Below are 23,213 nucleotides of genomic sequence, written 5' to 3'. Positions count from 1 at the left end.
TGAGGTGTACTGAGGTTATGCGTGACCCTGCAAACAGCAAACACAATAAAGTGGCAGCCGTGGCCTATAGTAAAGGACAAGTGAGTGAGACAGAAAGCGTGCATGAGCCCCAGCCAAGCAGCAGTCCTCACTAGCGTGCAGCATGCAGCAGTGCAGAGAACCAGCCAGGCACACACTGACAGCAAGGCTAAGCACCAATGGCCGCAGGGTTGGAAACACACACCGTGTTCTTCCAAAGCAAAATTCAATGTACCTCAGGCAATTTTTATTTTTAAAAAGGAAAGGAAAATATAATACTCTGAATATACTTTCAAACCTCTGTAGGCAAAAAGGTAAGCAATTAAGTGTGTGTGAGCCTCTGTGATCTAATGAGGTGCTGGGCTGTGTGTGACCTTGTTGCAAGCTCTTCACTTTGCACTTCAGGTGAGGCCCAGCCTGCCTAAGAGATTCTAAAGGAGTCGTGAGCAGGACTGGCAATCCAGAGCTCAGAGAGCCTACCAACTACCAAATTCTGATGGATGTCTGCCACGTGCCACTCAGTGTAGGCAGAGAGCACCACAGAGAACACTTCGCAGACACAGCTGAACCAGTAAGTACACAGGAACTTTAAGGAAAAAAGAACACTCAGAGAAACCAGAGTTTCCCTTTCCCACAACCCACCACCTTCCCTGCTCATAGGAGCGCTGAGATCAGCCCTTGTAATTCCAGAGTTCCAGAGTATCACAGCTTTTTTTCCATCCTAGAGAGCACGCCATAGAAGGCTTACAGGACCAAGTCTTCAATTTCAGGGAATAACAAAGATGCCAACTTCTACATGAACTGTTGACCCTGAGACATGGGGTAATGATTGTAAGATGAGTAAGCTAGGCCTATGTCTTTATTCTTAGGGAGAAAAAAAAGCTGCCAAAACGCATGTGTCATTAGAGGGACAAAACAAACTACTGCAAAGTGAATAAAATGCAAATCACTACTAAAAACAATAAAAGACTTGCACTGGCACCACCCAATCAACAGACGTAGTCTACAAATAGCACAGCATGGGTTCCCAGGAGCGAGACCTTCAGAGGACTTGGTTGTGTGTGTATGGGGGAGGAGGGTGCTCTCCTTTTCAGATAGACACCCATGTGAAGCAGGCTTTTTTACATGTCAATCAACTGACTACAAACCAAAAGAGGTACAAAAATCCAGTTGTGCTCCATCTTGCCAAGTAACAAGCAAACATACACTAGATCTTATTGTGAAAAGTAATTACATTTCATAAAAACGTATGCTACCATGTGATAGGGATATATTTTTATTTTGAAAATAAATGAAGGATGGAGAGATGGCTCAGCAGTTAAGAGCCCTGACTGCTCTTCCAGAGGTCCTGAGTTCAAATCCCAGCAACCACATGGTGGCTCACAGCCATCTGTAATGGGATCCGATGCCCTCTTCTGGTCTGACAGCTACAGTAGTGCTCATACACATAAAATAAATAAATCTTTAAAAAGAAGAAAGGGGGGGGATGGAAACTTTTAAAACATTTTCAGTTCGATTTACTTACTACTGTGGCCCTGGAACTGCCCTGAGTTTTAAGTGTGTGAGGAAATACCAATCCAAGATTAAAAAGCTCTATGGTGTGTATGAATGAAAAGAAAGCACAGCCACTCTTGGCACAGATGAGTGTGCAATGCTCACATGTGAAGCAGGGCTTTCACAAGTGTAAGAGGCCATGCATCTTCAATTCAGGGCCACCTTCCAAAGTGTGTCCTTAGGCTCCTCCTCACTGTGTCCTGACTTTAATAATACACCTGCAGATCTATCTAGTAAGTCAGTGGTTTTTAAACATCAAAGACCTAAAGTCTCTAACCCTGAAAACTATCCCATCAAAGCAAAGCCAGTTTGACTGATGAGAAGTCACGGACCTGTTCTTCAAATGCCCCAGCTTTCCAGTAACAGTGACTGTGTTTGGAGCATCAGCCCAGTAACAGTCTATTTGAAACAATAAATCTTGCTAACAGAGAATCACTGAGTATTAAATATAAATGAATTACTTCCAAACAGCATACAATCTACTTCAATTCACATTTCTTTTTTTTTGTTTTTGTTTTGGGGGTTTTTTTGTTTTGTTTTGTTTTGTTTTTTGGGGTTTTTTTTGCCTGAGAAACATGAAATTTTCTTTTAAAGGCTCATTCTAAGTACCCATGATAAGAAAACATAGAAAGAAAGCCAGCCTTACCCCAGTCCTGTTCATACAAGGCTTGGGAAAGGCACCGGGATTCACTTATTGGCATGTGTGGATGCACAAAAATAAGATGTTTGGTGAGACTTGAGATTCAAGGAAATGGTTACATACACATCAACAGCTGACACAGCATTAGACACAGGTGGTTTGGGCTTGTGTGTGCACGAATCTGACATGTTAACTGTCTAAGTCTTATTCAAACGTTCGCCCAGACTTCAAGTGCACATGTTCTTCCGTCTGGTTTATCAGGCTGGACCACACAAAAGAAAAATATAACGGCAGAAACAAAGCACAGTCTCCTGCCTTAACCCAAGGTTTTACATGCAGCCAATCATTTAAAACACATGAATTCAGCAAAGATGGGGTGCAGAAAAAGGAAACAAGGCTTATGAAAGTTAGCGCACTCTGAGAAACCTCCTAGCCCAAGTGAAATATTTTACATATTTACATAAGTGTGTGTGCGTGTGCGTGTGTGTGTGTGCGCGCGCCCGCGAGCGCGCATGTACATATGCACGTAGAAGTCAGAGATTAATCTCAGGCTCTGTTCCTCAGAAGCCATCCATCTTGCGTTTTTGAAACAGCGTCTCTAACGCTGGTCAGGAGCCCGTCAAGCCCCAGAGAGCTGCCTGCTCCCACCTTCCAGCCCGGGATTAACAAGTACAAACTCCATGTCAGCTTCCACAGGTGCTAGGGACTGACCTCCCATCCTCCTGCGGCGAGCACATCACTGATTACTAAATGCTCTGGCTTGCGGTTTCTCCGAAGCTATAGCTATTTTGAATCACCTAACAGTAACTAACAAAAAAGGACTAAAGTCTTATAGATAAAAATGATGTGAGAGAAGAAAAAACAAAAAACTAATCTGTACTGGAGAACCATTACAGTATTTTTCAAGAACAAAAGTTTAAAAATAGTTTAAAAGCTAATAGTTATCAACAGAGGAATGGTTAGCAAGGAAATGATGGGGATTCATTATGACACAAACCATTCAATCAGTTAGCACCATAGCATTATATGTAAGGATTCCTAATACCGTGTTAAGTGGGGGCATAAAAACATACAAAGATAAGCACGTAAAACTACAGATTACATAAAGACTAGAAGCAAGACCCTCAAGCAGTGAGACACTTCTCTTCACCACTCATCCTAAGGGACATCTAGAAGGTGTGGAAGCGGAACTGCAGTCGCTGCCCAGTGCTTCTAACAGGTCGGTCCATTCTCTGTGTTGAAGAGAGCAGTGAATGGGGCTTCTAACAGGTTGGTCCGTTCTCTGTGTTGCAGTGAGCAGTGAATGGAGCTTCTAACAGGTCGGTCCGCTCTCTGTGTTGCAGTGAGCAGTGAATGGGGCTTCTAACAGGTCGGTCCGCTCTCTGTGTTGCAGTGAGCAGTGAATGGGGAGTGCTGTAGTGAAACTGCAGGACTGCACTGTCCTTCCCAGACGACTGTTCACCAGACTGTGGTGTTCTGGTGGGAGAACATCACTAAACTCATGTCTTAGTAATTTTTACACATGTATATGTGGTGTGCGTGTGTGTCCTCATGTATTGGGCACATGTAGACATGTGTAAATATGTACACATTTGTGTTGAAGCCTGAAGATGGCCTCACATGTTCCTCAATTCCTATCCACTTTATTTACTGAGGCAGGATCTGACTCTGAGTTTGGGGTTTCTAACTGCAGCTAGTCTGGCCAGTCCAGCTAGCCCACTTACCTGGGATCTCCTCTCTGTCTCCTGAGCACTGGGGTTATAGGCTCTGGCATGCATGCCTGGCTTTTGCATGGCTTCTGGGGGATTGGAGCTGTGTTTCTCAGGTTTCTGAGGCAAGTGCTTTACTTACTCAGCACGTCCCTAGCTCATGCCCTAACAAGTGAAACAGATGCTTCTTTATAATCAGAGACTGGCATGGACTTTGTCCTATAACACAGCAGTGGTTTACAAAAAACACCTCAGGAGCAGTGTGGTGCACCTGTGTCTCAAGAAAAGCCACTGAGAATGTGCTTCAGTCAGTGCTAACACCCAGGAAGAGTGACAACAGTCGCGTCCAAAATCAAAGTCAGTTGAGTGGAAAATGCATCCAGACAGTTTCTTTGATAACCATTTCATGTAGATATACCTGCTTCTAAAATTCCAACAGCCAGTTGTAAGGACGATACTGTTTCCTTTTATGTCCAAGGACTTTACTCAAGACAGAAGGCAGATGTCTAACAAAGCAACTGAATTCTACAAAACCCAGATAATGTTTACAGAGTTTTCTTTTGATTATCGTCTGTGTTTTACACTTGAAACTAAGAACCAATTTCTGTTGGTCAGTTCTTTTCAACTAAGACCATTAGCTGTGGTACAGCTGGTCTGCAGAACTAGTTTTCATGACAGAGTTAATTTATGTAATCAGTGTGGAACCAGTCTTTTACACACTTCTACCATAGCACTGGACAGTGAAGACTGCAAATGGGACCCCATGTAACTATGCAAATGGAGACATAGTATAGCCTTTGGTTCTCCTGCTATAAATGAAAACAGAACTGTTCCTGTTTGACAAAATGTAAGGATTAAATGGGAGCGAAAGAGCAACAGTATCAACAGAGCCCTGCTATAAGACTGTGAGGACTGCTGGTAAGGACTGCCCGCTGCAGCAGGACTAAACCTGCCAGCAGCAATAACACTAAAGCAGATCCAGCCTCACCACAGACTACGGTCATCTCGTCAGCCTCTCTGCGGGTTTAACCACAGGCTAACGACTCCTACAAGGTACTCTAATGTCTTATCTCCACATGCCTGTAAGATAAGTCCACTGAGAAATCCCAAGACTAATTCAAATCAAAAAAAAATCTTAACCATTCTAGCAATCATCCCCAAGTTCCCACTTTAGAGCCTCTTACCACTATCCACTCCTCTCTTTGTTAAAACGTTGGGCCATCTTAGATGCTGACTCCTCTTCTGCCCCTCTCCCCTGAGCTACCACCCTAGGTAGCCAAAGTGTTCTCTTCCTCAAACCTAGATTCCTTTCCCCATGAAATGTGAGCTCCTGTCACAGTGCTCACCTACTACTTCCGACTGCCCTGTATGCAGAAGTTTAGATGTGACTCCTCACATGTTACAATACCCATAGCCAGCTTCTTCAAAATGCATCCTCATTCCACTTCAGCAACCATGGTTTCCAGCTGATCCCACGGGATCCCCTGCCTGGCCACAGTCCTGCACCGACGGACAGGTCTATAGCCCCTCTCTCTTTACTTCACCGTGCAGCTCATCAGCTGAGTTTCCTGGCCTGTTTACTCTCCTTTCCTGCCTAGCGGCTCCTCTCTTAGCACCACTCAGGACCGAATGTAATGACTACAACTCCGGCTTGGACTCTGTTCAACTGCTATGCTTACTACCAAAGTGTTTGCTGATATCAGCGGAAGCAGACATAAACCTTACATTTCCTGTTTACCCTATATCACCCGTAAGGGAGCAGTTACTCGAAATAAGCCCATGCTGTGACAACATGTAAGTTCCTGAAACCTAAACTATAATACTCCAAGGCAGAATCTAACAAACATTTTCTGTAATTTGATATTAATACTTCACATATGGTCTCTGTCACATTTTCTTCTACCTATTATAAGTGTGTGTGTGTGTGTGTGTGTGTGTGTGTGTGTGTGTGTGTGTGTATCACTCTTAGCTTGAAGGCTGTAGCTTGACTGAGTCCCAGCATGGAGGCCTCTCAGGAGTCCCTGTGGTTAAGCATCTATATCAACAATTAGCTCACTTGTTAAAACACTTTGACTTTGGGTTGATATCAAATACAAAGCCCAGAGTTCTTACCAGCTCTTTCAGACTTTTCCTTCTGCTCCCGCAGTTCCTCTCCCTGGGTAGTCATCCGCTGAATATGACTACGAAGCTGGGCAATTTCGTCGTCTTTCAGTTCCAGGGTCTCAAGCATTTGCCGCTTCGCCTCTGTTATTACCATTCCCTGAACAGAAGTGCAGACTCTAAAGCATTTGCATAACAGAAAGGCATCACCGACACTCGGGGCAGCTCAAGTGGTGTGGGAAGCAGAACAAGCATCTCTTACTAAGGGCAGCAGCAGAAGAGTCTCTTTAGTAGCTCACACAGTGAAGTCAGGCTCCACTCTCTGCCTCAGCAGACCAGGGTGTGTCAATATTTTAATAAGTTTAGTTTCTTAAGCATCAGACCGTGTTTCAGTTACAAGATTTATTTTACAATCTTACTGTAGATGTATGGTAATTCCCATCTTAATAAGTGGGAACAAACAAAACCAGCATCTGAATGTGGCTGGTGAGGAGAATGAGCTACAGTTAGCACCAGCATCTTCACACGTGAGTACTCCCAGACACTATGTAGGGTAGCCGCTGTCACGGCCGGGTAGACCAAGGCTAGAGCCCAGCTGTGCCTGGCTCTCTTTCTCGTGTGACCTCCTCGGGCTCCATCACTATCCCCAGCTACCATAAGTAAAGGCCGTCCTTCCACCTTGTGAGAGGCTTCTCTTCCCTGTGGAGAATCCACACAGCACTGAAGGCCAATGTGTGGAAAACATCAAATCACCAAGCACAAAAGAGCCTGGGGAGCCTGAGGTGGGTCTTGAAAAGGCGCTCAGGCCTCACCGGCAGGGTGTGCCGATCCCTCTGGAGCATGAGCACTGCACAGCCAGCCGGTGCTGACGCTAACAACCAAGGAGCGCAGCAGAGTTAAGAAAACTTAAAACACAGCCGTAGGCGTCCACTGCCTTCAAAACTCACACCACAAAGGAGAGAAAATGTCATAGGGAAGGACAGCTAAACCTACACATTAAGAGAAATCTGAGGAATCAAGAATCTCATCAATTGCGATAAAAGAATTTATTTGGTACGTAATAGGCTAGCAGATAGTATCATGAATTACTGTTAAACTGCTAGATATGATCATTAGGTGGTTGTACTTTTGTGAAAATAAAGGGTACTTTGTTTCAAAGCTAGGCTAAAACACTACCTTCATCAACCAAGACGTGAAATGAACACGTTTTGCATTACAGAAGGGCTGGGAGACAGGGATCAAGCAGGGCAAAGCTGTTTGTCCACCGAGGGCCTCCTAGCTGCCTGCTGGGTGTTAGCTGCTCTCTGCCTCAGCCCTTCCTCCACCCCCCAGGCACGCAGGCACCCTGGAGTCCATGTGTACAAAGTCTTAGGCTAATACACACTCCCCCTTTTTACTTTTCAGGCAATGACCAATCTACTTCTACAATGTGTAAAAGAAGGCACTGAAACCATTCCCATGCAGCGCGTCTTGACCGTAAGTAATGTGGCTCTCTCTAAGGGAGGTGTGGACATGAGCACAGACTTCTTTGCCACCTTTACTGCTGTGTCGAGGATGAAACACTGACGACTGAAGAACCAGAGGATCAGGTTTGCTAATGCTAACTCTACACAAATCCAGAAATTAGTTTTCAGGGAAGCAGCTACAAAATCTTGAAAAGCAGGTGTATAATAAATGCTTCTAACTGCTTTCAAAGCAAATCTGGGGGCCTCTGACAAATTTCATTATCATAAATGTGGGAGTTTTACCTTATCTTGTTCAAGCTGTTCAATTAAGTTCTTTGCATCACGCAACTGAGTGATAAGTTTAGTCTTCTCAGCCATATGAAGCTCCTAAAAAAGTTTTAGAAATTCATTTCCATCTCTAATAAAGCTTTGCCTCCTATGAGAAGTCAGTGCAGCTCATCTAATCTAAATAGCCCTTATGCTGTAATGACGGAGCACACAGGAAACCTCAAGTGTATGGTAAATGCTATAAAACCCAGAGCACTTGGGTGCTCACACAGACACCCTCTCTACCCTGTCTATGGACAGGGGGATGAAGGCAGCTTCCCAGAGGAAACAGAGGCCACTCCAGAGCCTGTGGCTCTGGCTTTACACATTTAAACAGCAGAGGCCGGCTGTCTCTTACCTTCATCTTCTCCAGCTCCTGCAGCCTTTCCTCCAACTGCTCCTGCAGTGCCTCCTTCTCGCTCAGCAGCAGTGCGCACTGCTCCTTATGGGACCCGATTGTCTCCTTACAGCGCTGAAGCAGATTCTCCTGACGTTTCACTCTCTGCTGGAGCATCTCCAGGGTCTTAGCAGACGTCCCACCTCCTACAAACGGTGAAGCAGCATCAGCAGGGCAGCCACTAAACACACAGGTGATGAGACACATGAGACGGCTTAATGGGTGAACGGCCCGCATGCAGGAGAGAGCCAGTTACCACGAGCTGCCTCTGACCCCCACCTGCACAGCACAGCACATAAACACTCACGGACACTGAGGCGATGAAACCATAAAAATGCTAAAGGCTATAAAGGAACTCTGCAAACAGTGCCATCGTTTGAGGGGTGAGGAGGGCAGGGATGTGGAGAGCTGTGTTTAGTCCTCTGCAAGCTCAACACACACTCTACCACTGAGCTACAGCCCAGTCCCTGCAAAGTGTTCTTCTACACAAGCCTAACTACACTCAGGAGGAACACCCCAGTAAGTAAGTGGCATTCCTCAAACTATTCTCAAGTTACCTCGTGAAGGTTGGTAAAGAACCCAAGTATAAAATGACCTCCTTACCCTGGAAAGGAATAGACACGGAATCACCTGGATCTAGTCTACTTACAAGTCAAAGCTGAGGGACGGGGTCAAACCTAAGCCCTGATAAGCTCTATCCCAAAAGTACTGAGTGTTCTTTTAGTCATTCTACTCTCTTCCTGAAAGGAGGTCTGGATACTACTACAGGCCTTCTCTCCTCTACCGGCTTTCTCTCCTATGGTTGAGCCTGTGCTCACACCTGCAGGCCTTCTCTCCTGTGGTTGAGTCTGTGCTCACACCTGCAGGCCTTCTCTCCTGTGGTTGAGTCTGTGCTCACACCTGCAGGCCTTCTCTCCTGTGGTTGAGTCTGTGCTCACACCTGCAGGCCTTCTCTCCTGTGGTTGAGCCCGTGCTCACACCTGCAGGCCTTCTCTCCTGTGGTTGAGCCCGTGCTCACACCTGCAGGCCTTCTCTCCTGTGGTTGAGCCCGTGCTCACACCTGCAGGCCTTCTCTCCTGTGGTTGAGCCCGTGCTCACACCTGCAGGCCTTCTCTCCTGTGGTTGAGCCCGTGCTCACACCTGCAGGTCTTCTCTCCTGTGGTTGAGCCCGTGCTCACACCTGCAGGCCTTCTCTCCTGTGGTTGAGCCCGTGCTCACACCTGCAGGCCTTCTCTCCTGTGGTTGAGCCCGTGCTCACACCTGCAGGCCTTCTCTCCTGTGGTTGAGCCCGTGCTCACACCTGCAGGCCTTCTCTCCTGTGGTTGAGCCCGTGCTCACACCTGCAGGCCTTCTCTCCTGTGGTTGAGCCTGTGCTCACACCTGCAGGCCTTCTCTCCTGTGGTTGAGCCTGTGCTCACACCTGCAGGCCTTCTCTCCTGTGGTTGAGCCTGTGCTCACACCTGCAGGGACTGCAGCGCTGTATGTTCATCACTCATGGTCAGCTGCTCAGTCTCTAACAGAACCAAAGTCTGTGTGAGTCTCTTGGTGAGAGAACAAGGATACAAGGCAGGGGTGGGTGCAGACCTCTGTGAGAGCCTGGACTTAGAAGGCTAACGGAGGAAGAAATCACAATTTGAGTGATATGGGTAGCATAATGAGAACCTATCTCAAAAAGCCAAAATAGTGTAACATAATTTATATAGTTCCATTATTTAAAAATGTGATCTCCTTAAAGTTTATGTAAGTCTTAAGTCAACTGCCTCTTTTCTGAAAAAAAGTCAGTTGGTGGTTTGTTTGTTATTGTTTTTTGGTTTGTTTGTTGGTTTGTTTGTTTTTCCAAGACAAGGTTTCTCTGTGTAGCTCTGGCTATTGTAGAACTCACATTGCAGACCAGGCTGGCACCGAACTCAGAGATCCTCCTGTCTCTGCCTCCCACGTGCTGGGATTAAAGGCAAGCACCACCAATGCCTAGCTAAAAGTCAATATTTTAAAAGAATGAATTGTTGAAGAAATGTTAGGGTCGAGGGCACCTTCCTTCTGCGTCCTTCTGTCAGCTTGAATGCTGACCACCCTCAACACCGTGCTCTCATTTTTAAATTATGCTCCGACATAGGAGCTCACCCACTGCTTCCCCGACACCCTCCAGCTTCTCCTCCAGCTTCTCCTCCAGCTTCTCCTCCAGCTTCTCCTCCAGCTTCTCCACGTCACTGTGCGCTTCTGCCTGGAGCTCCACTGGAGGGAGTGGTTTTGGAACATCAACACTCATTGGGCCATTCTGTAATCGTTGCTTTAGAAGAGAAACCTAAAAAAAGAAAAGAAAAGAAATAGAAATAGAAATTTATTACTAGAAAAAAAGTACAACAGAAATATTTTCTTGAAATTTTGAAAGAAATCAGGTGAAGCCAGGCAGTGGTGGCACACGCCTTTAATCCTAGCACTCCGGAGGGCAGAGGCAGGCAGATCCCTAATTCCAAGTCCAGACTGGTCTACACAGCAAAATCCAGGACAGCCAAGGATACACAGAGAAACCATCTCAAAAAAACAAAGCAAAACAAAAACCAGAGGGGAGGAAGGGGGAGGGAGAGAGCAAGCGATATCTTCTCTATAGTGATAAAGAGAATCGACTTGCACAGTGTAGCCATTAGTGGCGATGCCACACTTAGTCAAAAGCTACAGTAAACAAAACACACTGTTAAAACGGAAGAAAGGCAGAAGCAAAGCTCTTCCCTTTACACTGGAAAGTCCTTGGCTACCTGCCCATCGCTGTTCTGCTCTCACGGCCTCCGGGCTTTGACCTGGTCTTACCTGAGTCTGGAGAACACTGATGTACTGGTCCTTCTCCTCCACACAGGCGTCAAACTCCTCCTGCAGGTGTCTCTTTGCTTGCTGGTCCATTTGCAGCTCCTACAGCGTGGAAGGTACCACAGGTTAAGTCTCAGTATAAACAACAATATCATCATTTCAGACTTGACTCACTCTTGGGATAAAGTACAGAATACTTAGAGAATCCTCAATGTTTAAGACATTAATATTTAAAACCTTAGCATCAATAAATAATTTTGTTCCTTAAATAGTATAAGGGTCTCCAAAGAGAGCTCTTCTTACAGAACTGCAATGGTGAACAGCGATGTACAAACGGAAGCTTGACTGAGCTGTAAGAGGGCAAACAGCACCAGCAGTGTCCTTCCCGGACAGGCTGTCACAAGCACTCCCAACCTAACCCGTGCCACCACCTAAGAAAACTTCCAGTTCCTAAGGTCAGGGCAAATGATACTTCTCAAGGCGTTTAACCCAAAATCAATGTTTACCTCTGCTGCCCCAGGCACAACAATGCCCTCCTCAATCTGGGCACCTGCTCAGCACCCGCCCTGCCCCCCCCCCCAGTTCCCACCCCTTTTGTCCTTTACAGATTGCTCCTCCCTCCAAGCTCAGTTCTGTGTGTTCTCCATTTCTCCCTCAACCTCAGCTCTTAGCATGCTAGGGACTAAGATCTGGAGTACACAGGCAGGATACCAAACCCTCTTATTGTTCTGGGGATGTACCTCCCTAACTCCCTAAATTTAAGTTATATTCAGTCATTTTGTCAATACTTGCAAATGATCTAATTCTTGTATCACTGCCTCCCCGTGTTTGGGTTCTGTCTTAGACCATTGTGAACCTACCCCAAGTTGCTGTCTCAATTTGTCATTCCCTCCAACATGGCTCTGGAGAGATTTCCCAGGTCACCTCCCTTTGATTTCACCCATCCTCATCCGTCCTCACAGATCTGCTAGAGGGAGTCTCTCTGGACACTACCAAGGTCTTATAAGGAACTGCCAAGTCTTGCAATGTTACAAATTGATCAATTCCCAAAACACTGAGGCACTATCCTGTACTACAGTGCCCTTTATTCTTCCCTGCACCTAAGATTACTAACAGGCTGCAAAAGGAATGTCACATGTGCTTATCCATTTATTAATAAAGCAGAGATCCATGCCCCATTTCCTTGAGGATAGCTCCCTCAGTGAGGGACTCCTTTAGCAGAGTGATAGGAGGCAGGACAAGAAAAAATGTTCTGTGTCTCTAGATAAAAGACCATCGTGAGCCCCTCAAAGTCCCGCCCACTTCTCCTGTCCATTCTCTGAACTCAGGCAAGGCTGCCCCCACTGTCAGGTGTATCTAGTCATTGGGTGCATAAAACCTGGGCGGTGTACTTCCTGCCTCTAGTAGAACAGATCGATCAGTGGCCTGCACTTATTATTATCCTCAAATCCAAGAAAATGAACAAGTAATACATAAGCAGAAAGACATTATTGTCCTCCAGGAGAAGCAAAGGTAGCTTGAGGAAGCTTCAAGGTGATTTTTCTCCCTGGCCATTTGCTGCGGCCTCAGCACCAGCTTGCCCAGAGTCAAACCAGGGGCAGTCAAGGGAGCCTGGGGGAGGCTTTGTCCCTTCACCATCACCTCATAGGGAGAAGGAATTAATCCAAAACAAGTTTCACAAAAGAAGAACGGCCACTGTTATCTGTACAGTAAGGGCCAATGTTTATTCTTGGTGAAGTAACGATGTTTACAATGTTTTAAAGGGCAAAACAATAAGAACTGGGAGTGTGCAAAATGTAAGAAGAAATTAGAAATTAAACACAATTTCAGTACAAATGAAATAACAATGTGATACAAGAATTCACATATGAGCAATATGAACAATGTGTCATTAGAAAAAAATGAATGCTCTAAGGGACAACCGGACTGTGATGAGTCACAGGAAAGCCTCTGCTCCACGTTCTTCTGCCTCCTGGAGGACAGCACTTAGCTTTCCTTCTCTCTCCTGCTCTTCCTCTGCCCCGCCTCCAGGACTGCTCCTCCACTCAGCCTTGCACAGATATCCCCAGCCTTATACTAGCAACTGTGAACTGACCAATCTGCTACTTCTTAAAGGTAGTTGTGCTTTTAACAGTCTATATATCTTAAACTAATAAATTCTACAAACAAAACTCTACCCAGGATATATAAAACTCTAAACTACTCTTATTTGTCCTGAAATCACCTACTTCAAAACTCTTACATTAACACTGGTGCCCATGAAGAACATTGCTGCAGAAACAGGTAACAAGGTCCTTCAGCAGCACTGCAGCAAGTGTGGAGAGTGTGGAGAGCGTGTTGCCGGGCAGCAGGCAGGACAAGGCAGAGGAGCAGGGAGCAGCAATGAAGCGGTGTCTGGAAACCTCCTCACGGCAGAGGCAAACGTGCTGCCACACCGTACGTGGAGGAGCTCTGCCTGGCCTGCAGTGACTCACCGCTCTGCACTGCAAGTCCTTTCATTTCAACCACAACCTGCTGAGCAGGAAAGGAGAAAGGACCCTAGAATACCTAACAGTGCGAGGCCTGGGAAGCTGACACTGACTGCTTACACATAGGCAGATATTTTTATTTCATTAATTTCAATAACATCTACATAGGAAAGCTACACAAATAAAACCACAGACGTGCTGTGTGAGCTCCCAAGCCAGGCTGCCTCACGTCCCTTCCTACTCCACACAAGGCCAGCCTAGTGTATGTAACAAAACATCCCTACTAAACTAAGAGGTTGAATTACTGTTCTCAAAGTACCAACCACTAAACTTACCTCTCTTAATTCTGAAATTCTCCGAAGTGATTTATCTTGACTCTGACTCAATATACCCTTTCATTAAAAAAAAAAGAAAGCCAGTTAAACATCTATAGGACATATTCACGCAAAAGAGTAAAAAGAAATCTAGTTTACATCAATAGTTACATTTGCTAAGATGCATAGACACAGAAGTCAAACTATATGTTAAGTTGAACAGCAGGAATTTGTAAACTCAAACTTCAGATGCAAATGACTTCCCTATAACAGAGCACGCAGACCGTGTGCATTATCATTATCTGCTGTTAAGTTTATGTTCTAAAACATCTGATTCCCATGAAAAGCATTACAAATGGTTAAGTTAGTAACTGTCCATTAAAAAGAAATCAGTCCTAGAGATGGCTCACTGGTTAAAGCACTCTGTTCTTCCAGAGGACCCGAGTTCAATTCTCAGCACCCACATGGCAGCTCACAGCTGTCTAGAACTCCAGTTCAGGGGATCTGACGCCTTCTACAGGCCTCTGCTGGCACTAGGCACACATAGAGTCACAGACAGACATGCAGGCATAACACCCATACTCATAAAAAAATAATAATTTTTAAATAATTTTAATCAAGTTAAAAGAGTAACCTACTAAAAGGTGTATGCCTCCCACTTTAGAGGGCTGACAGGGTGTTTTCACTAGAACAGTGAACGGCCATCTGCAGTCCATGAAAACAGAGACTGTGTGCTCGCTCCCGTGATCAGACACAGACGTAAAGAGCTATGCTGCCTGTAATCACAGCACTCAGGAAGCTGAGCAGAAAGAGAGCTACACAGGCTGTCTCAGGAAAACAAGAGAAATCGGGGTAACTCGTACCTGCTTGGATTTGTGTGTCTAACAACAACAGCAAAAATAAATAAATCACTAAGAAAGAGGGACTAGGTGGACAAATGACTGTTTATCAATACAGATTAGCAGGATCTTCCTCTCTGAGACAATAAACACTGTAGACTACTGTTGTTCTTCGTGATAAACTTTTATCATAAGCACTTTAGTGATTATTCTTTTAAACAAGCTAAAATGCAGACCAGGGTGGCATAAAATGTGTTTCAAAGAGGCAAACATCCTAAATCTTCTACAGTGGGGACCTGGAACTCAAGGAAGCTAGGATGTGACACGGAAACCATCCCCAGGGTCTCCATCACTCACTCTTCATCAAACCTCCAGCAATGGTATAATCTGAAATTACGGAGAATATTTAAAAAGCAAAGTCAATATTCATGAGAGCTTCTCTAACTTCAGAACCATGGATGAGTCAGCAATGGTCAGTTACTCACTTGTAGCTTTTTCTTCTCTCTCTGAAGAGTCTGAAACGCTGTGACCAGCTAAAACAAAGCAACAAGATTATATTAGTTACTCTTCAATAAATGTAACTCATTATTCTAACTGCTGCTAAAACTTTGCTCTTTATAAATGCCAAAAACCAATCAGAACAGTCCTTCCTGTACAGACAGTTAAGCCTAATTTGATCCATAACAAGGGTAAACAACACAGTAAGCTGACTGTAAGCCAGTGAATCTCCACATACTTCAGATTTCAACCCGCAATTTATAGGTGAAAATTGCAGCCAACTCGTCTGAAGGTGGAAGGACAGTTTCTGTCAGTCACAGACTGACTACATCTGCAACTAACATTATGCAAGTGTTTGCTGGAATCAAATTCCAAGGCCTGATCCAAAACTGACTCACGGAGAAAGAGGGACATGGTGGAGAGATAGGAATCTGTTTTATAAAGCTCTCAAGGTAACTTGTTTTGGGCTATAATATTAAGCAATAGTGAAACTCTGAGGAAAGAAATAGATGACCAACAGAGAGAGACGAGTAGTCCAAGCCCTAATCCTAGCCAGCACGAGCGTTTGAGCACAGCCTGATGAAGTGGTACACGTACACAGACACACAAAACACTCACACCTATAGAATAAAACTCAAGTTTTTAAAGATTCATGGTAGGTAGGCAACAATTTAAATGTCCAAAAATAAAAACAGCCTGGCAAGATGGTCTAGTGGGTAAGACCAAGGGCACGGCCTGTCTGAGCTCAATGCCTGGAGTCTTTGAGGTATACTGAGAAGCAGCTCCCAGGAGACTCTCCCCAGCCTCTCCTTCCATGTGCTATGGCACGCATTCATGCATGCACAGACAGACACACAATAGACAATACAGATTTAAATGTAGATATTGGCACAGTGAGAATGAGCCAAATCGCTGAGGACATCAGACTGCCTAACCAAGACTGTCTGAGAAGTCCGTCTGACTTCTGAAGCTACTCTAGTCAGAAAACAAAGAGAATGACCTTTGACCTAGGTGTCCTCAGACAAAGCAGAGAATGTGAAAACCAAATGTCAGACAGAGTCTGCTCAAAGGCATCTGACCACAGAAAGACCTGAACTAGGTCTGCCATGAGCTATCTAGCCTCAGGAGCCAGGATCAGAGCCAGCAGCCTGGGTAAGAGCGGTGCAGTGACAGGACAAGATGAAGGGGCCGCTCTGTGTGAGCCAACACCCACCGTGTGAGGCCCTACCTCGGAGTACTTCCCTCGGTAGCTGCTCAGGCTCCGTTCCATCCTGCGCAAGCGCTGGAGCAGCTGCTCCCTGCTGAGGCTGTCTGAGCTCCATGGAGCATCTTCAGCCTCGCTCTCCATATCAGAAGGTGGATCAAAGGTGGCAGCAGCACAGTCCAGGTCAACTTGGTTCAGGGACTCTCTGGAAGATGTCCGGACCAAAGACTCTTTAGAAGACCGAAACAGGGATTCCTTTATGGGACTTCGAAACAGAGACTCCATAGAAGGCACTCGGAGCTGCAGCTTCTGTGCAAAAGTCTGTGTGTCACCTGACTGTAACCGAAGCCAACAAGCATGGGTTAAAGTCACACATCTGGACATCCATTACCCTGTCACTTGGTCTGGAAAAGGCTCTAACAAATAGAGTTTGCATTGCAGGTAAGTAATGCAAAGCACTGTTTTCCAAAAAGTGAAAGACACTGTCAATGTCTGGAAGTCTGGACCTGGAGTCAGAGGACTGGGCTCTGACTCTCTCGGGTGTCACCTGGCGGTGCCTTGAATAAGTCGCTGTCCTTCAGTTTGCCCATCTGTACAAAAGGAAGCATGCTGAGTAGGCTGACTCCACTGGGCTGCTGCAGAAACCCACCCACCCACTTGTTAGATCCTTTAAACACTGTGCCTCAAGTGTGGGCATCCAGGGTGAAGAGTGAGGTAGGGGCTCAATTCAAGTCTGTTTTATCTAGTGAGTTCATGGATGTAATGATTCCAGATCACTCTTTTCAAAAGAAGGAATATAGGCTGAAAGAGAGAGTAATGCACTGATGAGACAGCTCTGTTTAGAAGGCAGTGGAATGGAGCAGACCAGTAATAACAGGCCTGCTGGAGCTCTGTCCTATGAACTCAAGCTGTTTGTAACAGTACAACCCAGAATCACGCAAATATGCACAGTAGAGGCCACACTTCGGGATGTATATAGAAGTTCACAATGCACTGCCAAACGTAAAAGATATAGTTAGAGAGCAGTAGGCATACCATGAGCTCATTTTGACTTGTTTATAAATATTTTTTAATTTGTATTTATATTTTCACAGAGGCCATCAGAAGAAGTCATGAAGGACAGACATATGCAGAGGTAAACAGTGTCTTTGTGGGGTAGAATTAGTTTTGGTGTTATATTATTCTGTACTTTCTAGTTTGTTTTCATAATGTGCAAGTTCTACCCTTATGATGGGGGCGGAGCAGAAGGAAGAGGAGGAGTACATCTTGTACAAAATCTCTTAAGAACCACTTTCACTGGCAATTCCATTGCGGTCACCTCTGGCCCATGTGAAAAACTGCTTGAGTTCCCTAGCACACAACATGCTTATCAAAGGCCCTAGAATAGACATATAAAGTACATGTGAAGAAACCATAAAGATGGTTGACACATCAGGGCCTCCAGAAGCTAATGAGTAGCCAAGTCTGCATCTGCAGACCCAGTCATCTGACCTCCATGTCCACTATGACGGGCAGTCACTTTTATGGTTTGTTCTTAAGAGCGGGAAAGCTACAGGACCTACACAGGCTGGGCAAGGTGTCCCACTCCACAACTTCAGTCCCTGAAGAGTGACTCTTCCCTTCAGGAGGAGTCCATCTCACCACAGCTCATTGGTTGTTCTACAGAACCTTCAGCAGGTAGCTCAATGGTCCTGCTTCCTCCTCCGTAAAATGGGGACAGAAAACACCACAATGACGTCAATGACAACAAATGCCATAAAGATGGAGTAAGTTAATACAACTTGGGGCAAAAATTAGCATGAAGACACAGGAGATAGGGACACAGCTTCCAACACAAGCAAATGCAGAAATAAGAGAATCATCAGGGCAACATAGTTAGAAGACCTAAGGGTATTAGGTATGGGACCTGTGGCGATGAGCCACAGTAGGTATATGGCTTTGATTAAGTGACACAACCTCTCCCTGCCTGCCTGCCTGCCTGCCTGCCTGCCTGCCTGCCTGCCTGCCTGCCTGCCTGCCTGCCTGCCTGCCTGCCTGCCTGCCTGCCTGCCTGTCGGTATGAGCTGTGAGCTGTGAGGTGATGCCAGCAGCCCTGTTCAGAGGCAGTTGTGAGGAGTAATGATCTAACCTAGGTTAAGGGCGTCAGCTCACTAAGGTGAATACTACTCCCTGACATCCAAGCTCCCCTCCTTCCCTCCCACACCCAGGCTTTGCTGAAGCACAACTTAGTCCCTCACCCCGACCACCCTGACCAGGAGATGGTTATGGTAACAAACAGCATGAGGATGAGGAGCGATTTACGGTAAAGAACTGCAAGCTGTGGTGAAGCTAAACAGAACCGCCCTCTCCAAACCAGCAAATCCACCCCTACCCGGGCACCAACAGACATGTGAAAACGGTCAACAAAAGACCACTCAAAATGAACACCAAGTCAAATTAGCCTATTAATGAGGGCTTCTTTTTTTAACTGCTTTGCTCACCAGTGGAATACTAGAAAGCCATGGAAATGTCCTGAAGTCACGGCAGCAACGTAGCTAAATCTCAGCCTATACAGAAGGAGCCAGGCAGGCTGGGCCTGGGGCTCACACTGCAATTTCAGTACTCAGGAGGCCGCTGCTGGTTTGAAACCAGTCTGGCTTACACAGTAAGTTCTAGACCAGCCAAGGTGAGATGTGCGACTGTCTAAAGCAGTGGTTCTCAACCTTCTTAATGCTTAAGCCCTTTAATACAGTTCCTCATGTTGTAGTGACTATGAGCCATAAAATTATTTCATTGCTACTTTGTAACTGTAAATTTGCTACTGTTATAAGTCATAACATAAATACATGATTATGCAAAACCCTAAGAAAAGGTCATTAGATCCCCAAAGGGTTCATGACTCACGAGTTGAGAACTGCTAGTCTAAAGAAGTGGATGGATGAATGTATGTATGGATATGGATGAATGTATGTATGTATGTATGGATGGATGGAAGGAAGGAAGGAAGGAAGGAAGGAAGGAGGAAGGAAGGAAGGAGGAAGGAAGGAAGGAAAGAGGGAAGGAGGGAAGGAGGCAAGCAAACCAGAGACTTTACATAAAGGTCAAATTAACTTGAGGTACTAGAAAGAGAATGGTAGTGACCTCTGAGGATGAGGTAAGGGACCAGACAGAGCTAAAGGCTTTTAGAGCATTAATAATTTCTGGTTCTGGGGATTTTGTTTTTAAGTTTTTTATTATATCTATAAATTAATTTATGCATATCATGATACATAAGTCAGAAGACAATCTGTAGCAGTGGGTCCCAGGAATCAGACTCAGTGGCCAGGCTTAGTGGCACCTTCACCTACTGAACCACTTTGTCTGCCCTGGGTACGAAGGTCTGTGTGTAGGGTGAATATGCCACACTTCTCTACAGCTATTAAAGTTCCACACTATTAATTTTCGATCAATATTGCTTGAACTTAGGTTCTCTGAGACTCAGTAGAGCTGATAACAGACTCTATAAAAGAAAATCCCGGGGTTGGAGATTTAGCTCAGTGGTAGGGCGCTTGCCTAGGAAGCGCAAGGCCCTGGGTTCGGTCCCCAGCTCCAAAAAAAAAAACCAAAAAAAAAAAAAAAAAGAAAAGAAAAGAAAATCCCCAGGCTAGGACTTTTTGGTATAGCTACCATTCTACTGATAGAACATGCTAGAACAGAGACGTGATTTCCCGAAGGCCAACTGTGTTTGTAAAGTGGTGCGGAGGGTGTGGTTATAGGAAAAGGGTCCCTCTGCAACATGCCTTCCTCTGTCAGAGGGAATAGTGAGCACCCTACCCAAGCAAAGTTGCTATGTGGCCCCAGAGGACTTGAACACACAGCAGCTGACAGCCCCTTTCAGGCAGTCACACACTAGTAAGACAGACAGGCCACCACTGTGAAAGACTGACATTGTAGGTAAGTAACAAACCTGAGACGGGGATGACTCCTCTCTATTAACTCCATCTGGAGATTTCGTTGCCTGAGTCGATGCATTCTAAGAACAAGAAAGAACATCATTAAAAAGTGAACTGTAAACTAAAGTTTTAAAACTGTCAAAAAAACAAACTAGTAAGACCTATTGGACACTTTAATCTATTGAACAAAATTAGTAATTGTTTATTAGAATATTTTCATGCAGGCCAAAAGTAGTTTGGTTAAGTATTTTAGAAAATCACTTTGCTATAAAACATGAAATCAATAGCAAAAATTAGTGAGTAGCAAACTTATTTCAAGCTAATCACGCAGCTCTTCAAGCTTTTCCGTTCTCAATTCAGTTTCCACAACAAAAATCAACAGGGAGTCAAGCAGCAAAGCTCACTCAAACTATCCAAAAAGAAGTTGTGCCAACTGCTCTCTACAGTAAAACCACATTCAAATCAAGATTATCTGGGCAAAGTTATAAAAAATAAAAATAAATTAAAAATTGAAATGTCTCATTCACTTGAAACCAGCAATTTAAATGAAACCAGCATCGATGTTTTCAGAAAAATTCTAGTGAAAATTTCTTCCACACATACTGGCTTTCTGTTTCCTTCTGCTGGTGAGCGAATGCTCCAAGGGAGACTCACTGGTTACCTCACGCTGTGTGGACTGTGGAGAGAGCTTAGGATTCTCAGAGCTTCGGAACTCTGTCTGCACACTGCCTCTACCTTTTGCCAACCACAGAAGGGGCTCATGGGAAACCACAAAGCACTGCACAGCGGGAGGCGCTGCCCCCAAGGCTGGCCTGGCAGCTCCCCTGCCTGTACAGGTAACCCAAGGGAAGGTCAAAGAGAAACGGGTGCTTGTCTAAGTAGTCTCAAGATAAACTAGATATTTAATGATAACAAGTTCATCTTTGGTATTATAAATTTATTGTGTCATATGACTTAATCTTATTTTCCAGGGAAGAAGACAAAATATTTACAAATGGAGGACTTCTTTGGTATTCTTGTTTTCTGAAATAGGGCCTCACTGGGCTGCCCGGGCTAGTCTTAAACTCCTAGGTTCAAAGGATCCTCTCCTGCCTCAGCGTTTCAAGTCTTGGGTCACAAATGTGCACCGCCACTCCAGCCTTAGGATCTAATTTCCTGAAAATACCCAAAGCCAGGGAATGCGAGTGTGTGGAGATTAGAAACAGTCTGGCCATGAGGTGTGAGATGGGTGGTAAAGGATACCAAAGATGGACAGGAGCTGTGACTTGTTAACACTGGTTATGGGCGTGTGCCGAGAGGGAATGTTCCTGTATCGCTACTAGTTCTACTTTATAATATGCCTCAACTTTTCCTTAACCTTTAAAGCACCTTCTCTTTCCTTTAAAGTAAGTTAAATTCTATCAATCTAAGAGACTTCTTTAAAACTACATGCAGGGGGAGTGGGGGGTCGAGAGATGGCTCAGTGGTTAAGAGCGCTGACTGCTCTTCCAGAGGTCCTGAGTTCAATTCCCAGCAACCACATGGTGGCTCACAGCCATCTGTAATGGGATCCGATGCCCTCTTCTGGTGTGTCTGAAGACAGTGACAGTGTACTTACATACATAAAATAAATTTAAATATATATAAAATAAAATTACATAGTAAAAAGGATGGGGAGAGCATAGGAATTAACCTATCTTCTTGTTCACCACCATCTCAATTACAATGTCATACATATGACATTATTTACATAGCACTATAATGATATACTGTGAGATCAAAATACACTTTAAATTATGAAGAAAAGTCTGAAAGGGCTCTGTAAAATGGGTGAGGTAGGGGCGCAGTGGCAGCAAGGCACAGACTGTGCTTGAAGGGAGTGACCTGATGTGACTGCAGTCCATTTGAGGAAGCTGCTTCACAGCTGTTTAAACATCACCAATCCAGCGCACAGCACATAATTCTTAAAACCTTCTTTTCTTTGGACTTCTTGTCTCCTTGTTTGTTTTGAGATGGAGTCTTACAAAGTCCAAATTGGTGCTAAATTTACTAAATTGCTGAGGCTGGCCTTGAACTCTTATTCTTCCCTCCTTCACTTCCTGAGTGCTGAGAAACGCATAACCATCCCAGCTTTGAATGTTGTTACACGTAAATACTGCATTACATAGCCAAGTAAGGACAGGTCAGCTAACGAACTAGCCCAACACATACACAGTGTGACCCTGAGTCAGCAGAGCCTGGAGTGTTTGCCACCATCTACAGAGCCCCTTCCCGCTGGGTTCTGTGTTCAGCTTTCACCACTGCTTGGGAAGCCCCGTCTGGCTCACTTGCGGAACCAACACCCTCTATACCGCATATTTTCTTCTGCAACACTTAGATGCCTCTGTGCTGTGTGTACACGTGGACATCTATGTCTCTACGCTAAGCCAGCAGCTCTCAGAGGGCAGGACACGATGTCCTGTGCCCTGTGCCTGACACTCTAACAGTAAGCAATCAACAGGTGCTGGTTAAACACTCCTTCAGCATGAGAGCTGGCTGTCAGGGCCAGCCTCCCAGAGAGGTGGGAAGAGCTCACTCCACTCCAATACTGACGCTGGCTGCAATTCTCAGACAACAGAAACCTGCTCAGCCGATTAGTTGCTCTGCAGCCTGACTTCTCTGCCAAACTTGTCTTCAATTATATTTTTTCATTTTTCTCCAATCTGCTCCATTATACCTGTTTTCAATCTTTCTATAACCATTTTTTGGCTCCTGGGCACTAAGGATACAGCTGTTTGTTGTTGTTGTTGTTGTTGCTTTAAGTAAAGAGAGAAATATGTTTTAAAAACTAAATTAAGTCCCAGCAGGTGCTTGTAGCCCCGGCACTCGAAGAAGGGGGATCTGTAAGTTCGAGGCCAACATGGTCTACACAGCCAGTTACGAGGCAGCCAGAGCTAATAATAGATCCTGCCCGCCCCAGGAACAAATTCAAACCTTTAAAAAATAAATTAAGGAGAACTCAGCTCTTG

General features: G+C 45.1%; 1 protein-coding gene across 7 annotated transcripts in view; it reads right to left on the bottom strand.

The window, feature by feature from the left end:
• Positions 1 to 23,213, bottom strand: part of Golga4 (golgin A4) — a 79,546-nt gene that overhangs the window by 34,962 nt on the left and 21,371 nt on the right. For 5 of the 7 annotated variants that reach the window (XM_032911082.1, XM_032911084.1, XM_032911089.1 and 2 more), the window contains 9 exons: positions 20,241 to 20,306; positions 16,340 to 16,651; positions 15,099 to 15,146; positions 13,796 to 13,852; positions 10,996 to 11,094; positions 10,312 to 10,492; positions 8,152 to 8,336; positions 7,770 to 7,853; positions 6,034 to 6,181 (listed from right to left, as the gene is read on the bottom strand). In XM_032911082.1, coding sequence (XP_032766973.1) covers positions 6,034 to 6,181; positions 7,770 to 7,853; positions 8,152 to 8,336; positions 10,312 to 10,492; positions 10,996 to 11,094; positions 13,796 to 13,852; positions 15,099 to 15,146; positions 16,340 to 16,651; positions 20,241 to 20,306 — 1,180 coding nt within the window. The remainder of the gene's footprint in view (positions 1 to 6,033; positions 6,182 to 7,769; positions 7,854 to 8,151; positions 8,337 to 10,311; positions 10,493 to 10,995; positions 11,095 to 13,795; positions 13,853 to 15,098; positions 15,147 to 16,339; positions 16,652 to 20,240; positions 20,307 to 23,213) is intronic. The other 2 variants (XM_032911086.1, XM_032911088.1) reach the window with 1 other exon arrangement.

The sequence above is a fragment of the Rattus rattus genome, chromosome 8 (assembly GCF_011064425.1).
Source record: "Rattus rattus isolate New Zealand chromosome 8, Rrattus_CSIRO_v1, whole genome shotgun sequence".
In the NCBI taxonomy this organism is placed as follows: Eukaryota; Metazoa; Chordata; class Mammalia; order Rodentia; family Muridae; genus Rattus; species Rattus rattus.
This window is presented reverse-complemented; position numbering and strand designations above follow the sequence as displayed.